Raw genomic sequence first — 13033 nt, 5'->3', positions numbered from 1 at the left:
AAAAAAAAAAAAAAAAAAAGGAGATCCACGGCAGCATTACCTCACCCTGTGCAGAGAGCTATGTAACACGGGCTGCTCCAGCTGGGGACAAAGAGCACGGGCCACAGTGACAGTGCTGGGCGGTGCGGGAGACTCCGCGTGCTCATGCTCACAACCCACAAGCGACAAAACGCACCCACGCCAAAGGCTCCGTCCTCCCCAGGGCTGGCATGACGCGGGGGGACGTCAATCACCGGCCCGTCCCCGCGGCGAGTCCAGCTTCCTGGCCAAGCACGCAGGAAGCGGCGATGCTGCTGCGGTCAGGGCTGTCCTCGGGGCAGAGCAGAAACCCCCCTGGCACTGCGTGCCCTGGGCCCAGACTCTGCCTGCAGGCCCTGCTCACCTGGAAGTGGTCCAGCATCTGCTTCCAGGACAGCAGCAGCAGGGCCTCCTTGCGGACCTTCCTGGGGATCTCGGAGTAGAGCAGCGAGTTCTCCCGGCTCCCGTAAGGCATCCCTGGGGAAGAAGGGAAAAGCTCGACCGGACTCGGCCAACCAGGCTCAAGTGGCCAGGGCCAGTTGGTCCCCCTGACAGGTCATTCTACCAGGTTGTTGGCGACACATCTGCCCCCAGAGAGCCTGAGACCCCGCATCTTATTATTGTGGGGACCTGGGCTCCCACCTGGGCCGTTTCTGCTGAGCACTTAATTGCTCCGGGGAGAACAAGAAGGTGGGTGCGGTGCCCCTCCCCACATGACGTGCAGTTCCTGAAGTCCCTGCTGTGGCAAAGGCCGAGGGGAAAACTGATCTGAGGTTGCAGGAAGTGGGAGCGCGGGCACCCTGGGCACAGTGGTCTCTGGGGTGGGCGTCTCCCAGGTTCCGCCCGCTCCCTGCCAGGTGCTGTTGACAACCACAGACGTCCCCAGACACTGCAGAATCATCACAGTGGTGAGAACCGCTGACCCAGTCCAAATTTCCCAGGACAGCAGAAGCAGCAGCTGCTGGGTGAGATCTTGTGCAGATTAAAGGAGGTTCTCAGCGCAGCACAGGTACTGCCTGGGTGACCTGCGCAGCTCGTCAGGAAGCTGTGGGTTTCACACACTCGTCTCTGAGGTCAGCCTGAGGCTTCCTGTCGGAGATGCTGTCCTGATCTTCAGAGCACATGCAACAGTCGCCCCTCAGTAGGGCTCAGTAGTGGCCGATTTCAGGTCCCCCAGATACCAGCATCCATGGATGTTCAGGTCCCTTATATAAAATGACACAGCAGCTGGGGTGCACATATATCATCCCAGCACCTGGGAGGCTGAGGCAGGAGGATTGCCAGTTCAAGGCCAGCCTACACAATTTAGCAATTTACTGAGACCCTGGCTCCAGCAGTGGGGTGGGGTGGGGGAACTGACCAAAAACAAAAAACAAACCAGTATTTGCAGAGAACCCTTAGATATCCTCCAGTGGACTTTAAATCTTAGCTGATACAATGTGCTAGCATGTTGCTTGTGCACACCTGTTACAAAGTATCATTTAGGAGGGGCAGCAAGGGAAAAGTTCACTTTCAGTGTGGACCCTCTTTTCCCTGAAGATCTCTGATCCCCACCTGATGGGATTTATGGTTAGCTAAATGGGGCTGGTTAGATCTGCCGAGGTGGAGCCAATTAGATCCGCCAAGGTGGAGCCTGTGGACCCTGTGGACCCTGAGTGCCAGCTGCAGGGGTGGCCATTTCACCAGCAGTGTCTTAGATCTGATGGGTGACAGTGCTGGGGTTTTTTTTTGTTGTTGTTGTTGTTGTTGTCTGAGGTTGCAGGAAGTGGGAGCGCGGGCACCCTGGGCACAGTGGTCTCTGGGGTGGGCGTCTCCCAGGTTCCGCCCGCTCCCTGCCAGGTGCTGTTGACAACCACAGACGTCCCCAGACACTGCAGAATCATCACAGTGGTGAGAACCGCTGACCCAGTCCAAATTTCCCAGGACAGCAGAAGCAGCAGCTGCTGGGTGAGATCTTGTGCAGATTAAAGGAGGTTCTCAGCGCAGCACAGGTACTGCCTGGGTGACCTGCGCAGCTCGTCAGGAAGCTGTGGGTTTCACACACTCGTCTCTGAGGTCAGCCTGAGGCTTCCTGTCGGAGATGCTGTCCTGATCTTCAGAGCACATGCAACAGTCGCCCCTCAGTAGGGCTCAGTAGTGGCCGATTTCAGGTCCCCCAGATACCAGCATCCATGGATGTTCAGGTCCCTTATATAAAATGACACAGCAGCTGGGGTGCACATATATCATCCCAGCACCTGGGAGGCTGAGGCAGGAGGATTGCCAGTTCAAGGCCAGCCTACACAATTTAGCAATTTACTGAGACCCTGGCTCCAGCAGTGGGGTGGGGTGGGGGAACTGACCAAAAACAAAAAACAAACCAGTATTTGCAGAGAACCCTTAGATATCCTCCAGTGGACTTTAAATCTTAGCTGATACAATGTGCTAGCATGTTGCTTGTGCACACCTGTTACAAAGTATCATTTAGGAGGGGCAGCAAGGGAAAAGTTCACTTTCAGTGTGGACCCTCTTTTCCCTGAAGATCTCTGATCCCCACCTGATGGGATTTATGGTTAGCTAAATGGGGCTGGTTAGATCTGCCGAGGTGGAGCCAATTAGATCCGCCAAGGTGGAGCCTGTGGACCCTGTGGACCCTGAGTGCCAGCTGCAGGGGTGGCCATTTCACCAGCAGTGTCTTAGATCTGATGGGTGACAGTGCTGGGGTTTTTTTTTGTTGTTGTTGTTGTTGTTGTGGTTTTTGAGACAGGGTCTCACTATGTAGTTGAGACTGACCTGGAACTCACTATGGAGCCCAGGCTGGTCTCGAACTCACAGCGATCCTCCTGCCTCAGCCTTCCAAGTGCTGGGATTACAGGCGTGCGCCACCACACCCGGCTGACAGAGCTGTTTTTATTGCTGAAGTGGACAGCAGAAGCTGGGTGACAATTTGCAGCACGCCTGTTTCCCTATTCTGTGCAACAAGCTTGGGGGACAGCACAACTCCTCCAAAGGTACAAGCGTGAAGGCAGAACATGGGGTAGGAATTATAGGATACTCAAAAGTTCTTTCATTTTTATTTATTTATTTAGAGACAGGGGCTCACTATGTACTTCAGGCTGGTCCTGAACTCACTATGTGGCCCAGGCTGGCATTGAACTCCCAGCGATCCTCCTGCCTCAGCCTCTCGAGTGCTGGGATTACAGGCGTGCACCACCACGCCCAGATACCTCCCTTTTATTTTTAAACTTTTCCTTTTGTGGTACTAGAGACTGAATGTAGGGCCTTGGCACCGAACTACATCCCCAGCCCTTACTTTCTGCTATTATCTGAGGCAGGGTCTCACTAAGTCGCTCAGGCCAAGCTTGAACTTGTAATTCTCCTGTCTCAGCTTCTGAGGGTGCCTCATTCAGGCTTAATTTCTTAAGGTGCTACGGAATGAATCTGTGGCCTCCAGCACTCTAGGCAAGTGCTCCGCCACTAAGCCACCCCATCCTTGTTCCTCTTTTAAGCCTCACTTGGGGCAAGTCAGGCTACAGGGATGTGAACAGCCAGGGGTTCCAAACAGGAAGTGGAAGGCGAGGCCCTGCCAAGGACATCAGAGCCACCACCGCTGATTAATCAGTGATCACACCAAGAGGGTGAGCCAGCACATTCCTGGACAGGCTGCTGCTGGCACCCGCGCCCATGATGCCTGGCACGGGGTGGCGGAGGACGGAGGCCGCCACAGTCCCTCCTCACACGCACACCGCCTGCCCTCACCCACTCTCCGGCACAGGCACGCTGGGAGCCTGTGCCAGCACCTCGCCCAGTCCACACAGCACGGCCTTGGGGCTGGGCCCAGGCTCTGCCTTCTGAGGCAGGCTTGGAGCTGTCCAGGATCTGCTGCCTCGACTTCGCGGCGGGGACAGAACCGAATCGGGCCTTCTGCCACACTGGCCACCAAGTCCTGGACCCTGAGCAGCCCCCAGCCGTCCCTGCAGCTGGGGTGGCCACTCTCTCCACTGCCCCCTCCGACCAGCACTGGGCTCCATCCCTGGGACCCAGCAGCCCTCCCAGAGGATGCCAGTGACACGAGGGTCTGGGAAGGGGCAGATCGCACATTCGGAGAGAGCGGTGGCGGAATTGGCACCTGGACTCGCTGGTGTCAGCCCAGACACCAGCCAGCGCCAAGACGTGCAAGTGCCCGGGCGGAGGGGAAACCTGCCCAAGACACGCGTGTGAGTTCGAGACGGGGCTGACAGCATCACGACAGGCGGCAAGGCCGGGACCGTGGAAGGGCGGCCCTCACCCAGAAGGACAGCACGGCCCTGGGCTGCCCCATGGACCTCCTGGGGTCTGCCACACGCACACTCCTGTCCAGCGCCCGCCGGGGAGGTCCCGCAGAGGACCCGCCTAGCCCCTTCCCAACGCAGCAGCCGGGCTCCAGCTGACCGCACCATCTGACCCATACTGAACCCGTCCAATCCCCTCCGAATCGGGACAAAAAAACGTGAGGATTCACCCGCCCTGACCCCGCCACGGCTCACTGAACCACTGGACTTCCACGGAGCCAATCTGATTTCTTCCGGAAATCTGGAGTCACCTGGAAAGACAAGCTCAGTCCAGGACCAGACGGACTGACTTACGCTGAGCCAATCTGATTCCTTTTCCAGAAAACCTAGAGAAGGTGCTTCCGTCTCTCCAGGCTGCCTGAGGCTTTCCACCCTGGCTCCCTGTCCTGCCCCATGTGTCCCCTGTGGCTCACACTACCTTGAGGTTCTGTGCAGACAGAAAGAACAGTGGTTCCAGAGAGACAGCCACATGCCGGGGCCTGGATGTGAATGTCACCACACGGGCTGACAGGGTTTGCAGATGTGGAAAAATTTAAGGCTGGGGCCCAATGTGGTCGGGCGTTCTTAACTGAGAGAAGCGGGGGGCGTTTCAGGGGGAGAGAGAAGGATGCAGCTGTGTGACCACAGAGGCACAGACTGCAGAGACGGGGCTGTAGCTGAGGAACGCCAGCAGCCAGCCACCTGCAAGCGGCAGTGGCAGGGGAAGGTTCTGCCCTTGGTCCTCGAAGGGATCCCGCCCTGCGGCCACTCTGGCTTCAGTCCGGTGCGCCTGAGCCCAGACTGCTGGCCTCGAGAGCCGAGAGTGAACTTCTGTCACCTGAAGCCACTCACTGGCAGTCGCTTGTCAGGGCAGGCGCACAACGGACCGAGCAGGACGACACTGGGAGTTTGAGGAAGGGGCCTGAGGCTGTGCAGAAGACAGACGAGGGGTCAGGGGCCTTGGAATTGCAAGGAAGTCCAGGACAGGCCCTGGTGTGCCGGCCCCTGCTTCAGGACACTTCCGGTCCTGCTGGCCCTGCTCCCTGCTGGCCCTGCTCTCCGGGGTGAGCGAAACCCGAGGCCTTTCTGATCCTGATTTCTTCCAAGCCAGTTGGGGCACACACTTCTCCACACAGGGCCAGGTGCTGAATGTGGCCGGCTTTGCCACTGAACGGTGTGGCGCGGCTGTGCTGAAAGGCCCTCACCTGACGCCTGGGCACCTGGGCACCATGCCCACATCTGCCAGCCCTTTCTCCAGTACTCGCCACACACAGCCACCCGCTGTCCATGCAGGCCCATGTCTGCAGAAGGACCTCAGAAAGGACGGCCGCCTGGCGTCCACCCTGGGCGGTGTCACTGGACGCCGGCAGCCTCCGGCAGGAGGTGGCATTAATTCACTCGCTGCTTCATTCTTTCAGGTACCAACAGAGGGCCCCGTATGTGAGGCTCAGGCCATGGCCGGCCGTGTGGAAGACAGAGATCTGGCGCAGAGAGTACTTCCTGTGCCCCTTATCCCCAGCAGTGCTCCTCACACGGGGATGACACTACCCCAGGAACACAGGGTGCTGTCTGAGGACACCTGGGGTCGGCACACCCCAGAGGGCTCCGGGCATAGAGCAGGTGGAGGCCAGGGACGCTGCTCAGCACCTGCAGTGCTCAGGACGCCCACCCTCGAGAGAATGACCTGGTCCCAGCGCCCCCAGCACTAAGACTGAGAAGCTCAGCCTCTGGTCAGGAGCCACGCGGCACCTGCTTTCAAAGAACCAGGCCTGGCCGAGGCCTACGAGGCCTCTTCCTCTCGGCTCTTCCTCCTCCCTCAGGGGCAGTAGGGGCAGCACCCACACGCTCCAGTTACTTCCTGTCCACCTCCTGGGCCTGGCTGCAGAGGCGACAGGAGCCCCGTGCTCAGGTGCCGGCCGCCCAGCAGGCACACAGGCCCAGCACAGCTACAGACGTCCCAAGTGCCACACACAGGGGGCACGCAAGAGGAGGAGGGTACGACTGGCACATGGCACGCCCGCCCGGGGTGTGGGGCAGGGGTAAGGAGCGTGGTCATGCCACCCCGAGCATCGGCCCACTTACAAACCCGGGCCTCGCCTCGAGCTTCTGAACGCCTCACTCCGGGGTGAGCCCCACTGGTGTCCACGTCACTTCTGAGGGAGCCTGGGGCCCATGGGCTAGGGAGAGGCCCAGGGACTGTTCCGGAAATGGTCTCCAGGTCATAACCGCCCGTCCAACCCTGGCCCCCACAGAGGGGACCCGTCCCTGTCCCCCGAGAGCCTGCCAGGTCCTCACACTGAGGAGCTCAGTGCGGGACCGAGCTGCCCCTCCACGCCCCGGTGGGCTCACCCAGGTAGTAGAGGCGGTGGGAGTGGGGGCCGGCCTCGTCCATCTTCTGCACAAACTGGAAGTCGTGCGGGGCCTTGTTGACGATGAGGCCCGAGTACTTGCGGCTGCCGTGGATGATGCTCCGCAGCCCCTCCCACGAGTGCTTCGGCACCTGGAAGCGGCAGGCTGGGTCGTCCCTGTCGCCTGCAGTGGCCCGCTCGGCCGGTGGGGCCTCCACGGACATCCTCTCGCCCTCGGGATGCAGTGACAAGCTGCGGAGGGAGCGGGTGGGAGAGGGTGAGAAGGGACGGGCGCATCACGCCCCAGCCACCCCTGTACCCCAGATCCCCGAGGCTCAAGGCGTCTGCTCCTCACACGTCACCAAGGCCCCTGAGTGCAACGGTATCCTGCCTGGATCCCCCACCTCCACTGTGAATCTCTCCTCTGAAACACTTCCTGGTGTCCCACAGTGCCAGACAGAAACCAGTGCTCAGTGCTGGGTGTGTAGCTCAGTGGTGCGCACTGGCCTAATAACCATGAGGCCCTGGGTTCCACGTTCAGCTCTACCAGAAAGAAATGAAACAGAACAGAACTGACCACAGCCTTTAAGGCTGTCTTCTTGAATTCCAATCCCTTTCATCACTGCGCCCAGAGGAATTAGCCTCCCACCGACCCCAGGGCCTTTGCATGTCCTGTCACCTCTGGCTAGAACACTTTCTTCCTTTCTTTGCATGACTTGTTCTACACAGACTCGGCTTACTTATCTAGCCGGTCCTCAGATACCTTCCTTGCCAACCTGATGCCACCTGTGTGCCCCTCTCTTCAACATTCATCACCATAGTTACTTGTGGAATGCCTGTCTCCCCCACATCTGTCCTATACATGGCTGTGTCCCTAGACCTGGACATGAGACCCTGTACCCTGTGGGCTCTACTCCAGGGAGGAGCTTCGGAATGAACTTCCCTTGCTAAGCCTGCTGCTCGGTCACGGAACAAAGGCATGAGGGGATGGGTGAAAAGTCACCCTTGTCACCCTGCGGCTGGTTCACCGTCCAGTGGAGACTCCCAGGTGAGCAGGCACAGCTGCCGGGACGCCCCCCAGATGAGGCTGAGGGTGGACACCCGCCCTTGGGCCTCACCACTGCCCCTCCCTCCACCCTGCCCCCTCACGGCCACCGCTTCACTGGAGAAGGCCGAGCAAATATTTATTTTAAGGAAATCTAAATACCAGGCCGCAGCGACCCAGTTCCAGAAACGCCGAAGTGCCTGATGAAGAGGCACCCGAGGCCAGCTGGGAGGCGCTCTGTGGGTACCCAGGACGGCCCTGGCCCGGGCTGTCGGGGGAGTACGGGTCGGAGAGGGGAGGGCCTCCCAACTCTGGCACTCTCGGCTCCCAGAGACTTTGTCCCTTACCAAGAGACCCCCAAATGCAACCGGCATGGGCCAAAGGCCCCTGGGCTGCGGGGCGAGGGTGGGAGGCAGGGCCATCACTGAAGTCAGGCCTGGGAAGTCAGAGTGCAAACGGACACTGGGGGACGGAGGGCCTCGCTCCCGAGCACAGTGAGTGAGACACAGGCGTTCAGAGGAGGTGGCCCGGCTCCCAGGCCCCCTCCAAGGACACGTGACGAGCCTGCCGGAAGAGCCACAGCAGGGAACACAATGGAGCCCCAGAGAGGCTCTCACTCACGTCCCCTGGGAAGGCCCTGGGGTGGGCACCGCGGGCTGCTGCTGGCCAGGGCATAGGGGACCCTCAGACCCATGGGGAAGGCGACCTCGGCAGGTGGCTTCTGAGCATCCAGCTTCAGGCTGACATCAGCAGTCCCTTCAGAGCCAACCTCCAACAAAGGATAGGGAGAAATATGCCCCTTGTCAAGGACCCGCAGGAGGGGTGCTCAGAGGACACAGGGAGTCTGTGTGGCCCTACCCTGCCCTCCAGCTAGAGCAAAAGGGTAGGATCGGGTTCTCCAAGATGTTCTGAAGTCATGGGCCAGAGACCACCAGGGACCACAGAGGCCTCAGGTCAGGTAAGCCAAACCCAGAGAGGCTGGGTGACTTGCCGTGGGTCATACACAGGAAGTCCTGGTCCTGGCCAGCTGCCACACTGCAGTTCACCTCAGGCAGTGGGGGACCATGGGCAGTGGCAGGCAGGGGTCAGGTCCAGGCCCCGAAGAGCACTCAAGAGCCCACATGTAAAGCAAGGCATGGTGGCACACACTTGTCATCCTAGCACTCGGGAGGCTGAGGCAGGAGAATCACCATGAGTTTGAGGACAGACTGAACTACATAGTGAGACTCTGTCTCATCTCAAAAACAAAGAAACCAAAGACAAAACAACCACTTAGTCTAAGAGCTTCCGGCCACACACTCAGAAAACCCACCCAGTTTAAGTACCCCCAAACTGTGCCACCCCAACTCAAGCCTTGCATATGGCAGAAAAGAAAAAAAGCTTTAGAACTCCCCATGAGGCCCCAAAGGCACCGCGCAGAAGGACTCTGGAAATTGCAGGCTCATTTGCATAGCAGAGAACCAGAGAGCATTATCTTGCCTCTCGTCACCGTCACCGTCACCGCAGAGAGCCCAACAAGCAAAGACGGGATCCAGGAGCTGAGAGACGAAACGCGACATCTGGGAAATGTCTAGGAGTCTTCTAGATGTAGCCAGACCCCTCCTGCTTGGGCACAGGAGCCCAGCCCGATGCGCGCCTCGCTCTACCCACAGGCAAAGCAAGCGCTGCAGAGAGGCTGGGGAGGGGACGGGACAGGCAAGTTCCACAGCGCTGGCCTGTGCTGCCGCTCCTGAGTCAGGAGTGTACACGGCCAGGGAGAGGAAAGGGGATCCCAAGCCACTTAACCCAGGCCACCTACACTTCCTTCTGACCAGTGGACAACACCCGCTCAGCCCGAGATGTCACCTGGCCAGCCTGGAGCTCTGGGGACCCTGTTCACGCCGGTACTCCAGGGGTGGGACTGGTCACCCCCTCAGGGTGACTGCCGGAAATCGGGGGTCCTGGAGTGCAGGACAAGGCGGATCCCCGGCTCTAGCTCTGCGGGGCTGGGTGAGGGTGGTTTGGAGTGGGGGGAAGGGGACAGCGCTCCACTCTGTCACCTCAAGCTGCCCCAAGGCCACCTGAAGCCTCCACTTTACAGAGTGGGTTTGCAACCTGTGCCCCGCCCCACACTCGGGCACACAGAGGCAGGGGCAGGGTGCCGATCGCGGCCAGCTGCTGCCCCAGTACCCAGTGCCCAGGGCCACTGCCTCCCGCCCTCCCCAGTCCCCTCCTGTCTCAGCCACTCAGACTTGCTGAAGGGAAACGCAGACGCAGGTCCGGCATGGGTGCCCACGGTCAAGGCGTCAGTGGATCCCCACAGTCTTGGCCCTCGGGCCGGGGCCTGGGGGATGGAGCTGATCTCCTGCCCGGGTCCTGGAGGACCAACATGTTCAATGCGCTTTGTGACCCAGGAGGCCAGGTCTGGGATCGCATTTGTCTTGGGACTGGAAAACGGACCCAGAGAAGTTGTGTGGGCCGCACGGCTTCACGCGGTGAGAAAGGCACGCAGCCCAGAGCGGCGAACTCTGCACCTCACACCCTCTTCACTGCGCCAGTGGCTCCCACCGGGGACCAGCCTGCCCCAGTGCACACCTGCCGCCGTCTGAGGACCTCTGTGGCTGTCACAACTTGCAGGGGTCTACGCTTGGGATCCGGCGGGACCCCCCACCCAGGACTCTGGGGGCCATTTGGGGCCCCACGCCACCGCCAGGCCAGTCCTTACCTCCTCCAACTGCCCGTGTTCTCCTTGTCCAGGCGCAGCTTCTTGAGTTTCCGCATTAACCGCTCGGCGGGCCTCGGGAGGGTGGGGGCCTGCACAGCAGAGAGACCACGCTGCAATGGCGGGCGGGCGCGCACTGCCCCTCCGGCCCTCCCTACCAGCGCCAAGGCGTCCTGAGGCTGCCCTGAAACGTGAGCACGGGCTGGGCCCTGGCCAGAAACCCAAATTCTCTTCGCCAAGTGTTTTCTGAGAAGCCCCGGGCGGAAAATGGTGATGCCCTGCGCTGCCCCGGGGGCTGCCAGCAGGGAGACCATCACCCCAGGAGGCCCCTTGACTTGGGGACAGGACTGTGAGCCCAAATAAACTGCTTTCCTTTTATAATTAAAAAAAAAAATCCCCTGGACTTTCAAACGACTCTAGGGATGCTAGCTGAGGGCACGTGCTACAAGCAGCACCCGAACCCCAAACCTCTCCCGATGGCCACACCGCGACGGCCTTCACGACCGCGCCCTCGGCCACACTGACCTCCTCGCTCTCCCCAAACACCCACCTCCCGGCTTTTGCACTGGCCGCTCCCTCCGCCGGACGCCCTTCCCAGCTGGCTGTGAGACTCCCTCCTTTTCATCCTCCGGGCCCCAAAGCACCCTTCAGGGGTCTCTCCTGAGCCCTCGATCCACAGTTGCCACCTGGTCACCCCATCACGACACCTGGACAAGAATGCCGGCCTGGACGACGATTCTATGCACCTCTTTTCCGGGGGAGACGGAGGGCCCAACTGGGAATGAGGCGGCCCCCAGGTGACGTCTGGGGACAGCTGCGGTCATTATAACTGGGGGAGCCCCAGGCACGGAGCAGTGGAGGCTGGTGACACTGGAACCCTGCAGTGCCCAGGACGCCCCACCCCTGAGAACGATCGGGCCCCAGATGGCCCAGTGACTCTCATGGGGACATCAGCCACACAGTGGCAGGGCCCTATCTGTGCAGTTCCCAAAGTCCCGAGCCCAGAACATGCGTGGCACACAGGACACGTGTCATAAATTCTCTAGGTTGAAGACACAAGTCACCATTGTCTCTTGAATGCCATCTAAAGTGACCCCTGGCTCAGCCACCTTCTCAGAAAAGCCAGGAATCAATGCCGGGCAGTTGGCCAGATGCTTAAAGAAAGAGAAAGTACTACCTGGACGCAGGACAGAGGTCACAGTGGAAGAGGGACAGCAAAATGTCACCAAAAGAAGGCACTGACTGTACTGTCAGCCCAGTGGTGAAAGTGTGGGTTCCAGATTAGAGTGAGGGGTTCAAGTTCCAGCTCTGCCACTTCTGGGCTGTGTGACCTCGGGGAAGCCATCTGTCCGCTCTGTGTCGCTTCCCCAGCTATCAAATGGGGCTACAGGGAGGATGTGATGAGACACAGCACACTCAGATCTTTTGTAACACAGCGCCCAAGACAGCATAAAGTGAGGGACAGCTAACACTGTCAACCAAACAAGTCACTGAAAATCACGCCTGGAGGACACTTTAACTCGAGCCTCTTTCAGAACCAGAATCCACACCAATCGCTGACCGAGGGCCAGGCATGGTGTCAGTCGGGGAGAGGACGGCCCAGCTTGTCAGCCCTCTGCCCACTTCCTCCCTGAGGTCCTCAGAAGGGGTAGCTGAAGAGGACAAAGGGCAGGTGACAAAAAGCCTTCAGCAAACACAGTCCTAGACCAGGGCACCAGGAAGCCACTTCCTGTCCGTCTCCAGTTCCAAGCAACCTCACCAGCCCACCCCCCAGATTTCTTGGACACCCAACCTCAGCACAACAGACCTTCTAAGGGGTCCAAGGAGCTTCCATTCCAGCTGCAGGCAGAGGACAAAGACCTTGATAGAATAAATGTGTCATTAAGGCCCGTAGGACCTAATAATCCTCTCTCTGGCTACCTATCAAGTACCTGCGGCGCTGTCTGCACACTTAGGTTTGCACCTGGGAGTGAAGTCACCCCAGAGTGCCCAACTCCCCAGGGCAGGCAAGGGGACAGCCGGGATTGGTGGCTCCCGTCCACATCTCCCGGGGAAGACGTCCCAGCTTCTCCAAAGCAGGTTCATTTTTGCCACAGAAGCGAGAGACTTCCTCCGGGGCCCCAGGGAGACAGGGAAGGGGCAAGGGCCAGGTCCTCTGGGATGGCCTCCCGCAGTACTGACGGGGAAGCGCCAGGGATGATGGAGGAGGTGGGCGGCTGGGCGAGCCCGGCACCCCGTGGCAGGCGGGGCTGAGGATGACGACCAGGTGGAGCGGGACGCGGCTCCCGGTAGAGGCGGCATCAGCCTCCTACAGAATTTGCATGGCGAGCTGGGGGGAGAGGGGACCTCAAAGGGCCCGCAGAGCAGCGGGAAGGCTGCCCGGTCTGGAGTGGGGAGCGCGATCTTGGGGTGCGGCCACCCCAAAGACACAGCGCTGGGGCTGGGATGGACGCGGGGCCGGGACGGGAACAGAAGCCGTCAGTTCGGGGACTGAGGTGCAGCAGAAGGGACAGGGGGTGGGGAGAAACCGAGGCGGAGAACCAGCACTGAGCACCTCAGAGGCCTTGGCAAACAGAGCAATGCCTAGAACTGAGGGGCTTGAGCTTCTCTCCCTCTCTCTCTCTCTCTCTCT

At 59.8% G+C, this 13033-nt stretch overlaps 1 protein-coding gene across 1 annotated transcript in view; it reads right to left on the bottom strand.

Annotated features, from left to right (window-relative positions):
• The window catches only part of Dpp9 (dipeptidyl peptidase 9), a 31586-nt gene extending 18652 nt beyond the window's left edge, over nt 1-12934 (bottom strand). Inside the window, exons 1-5 of the mRNA XM_033759557.1 lie at nt 12209-12934; nt 10952-11108; nt 10405-10493; nt 6657-6907; nt 383-495 (exon numbers count right to left, since the gene is read on the bottom strand). Coding sequence (XP_033615448.1) covers nt 383-495; nt 6657-6907; nt 10405-10493; nt 10952-11026 — 528 coding nt within the window. The 5' untranslated portion in view covers nt 11027-11108; nt 12209-12934. The remainder of the gene's footprint in view (nt 1-382; nt 496-6656; nt 6908-10404; nt 10494-10951; nt 11109-12208) is intronic.
• Nucleotides 12935-13033: the final 99 nt, after the last annotated feature.

The sequence above is a fragment of the Fukomys damarensis genome, unplaced genomic scaffold (genome assembly GCF_012274545.1).
Source record: "Fukomys damarensis isolate Sample0158 unplaced genomic scaffold, DMR_v1.0_HiC HiC_scaffold_37, whole genome shotgun sequence".
NCBI classification, from domain to species: Eukaryota; Metazoa; Chordata; class Mammalia; order Rodentia; family Bathyergidae; genus Fukomys; species Fukomys damarensis.
The sequence above is the reverse complement of the archived record's forward strand: the minus strand, read 5'-3'. Positions and strand labels throughout refer to the sequence as shown.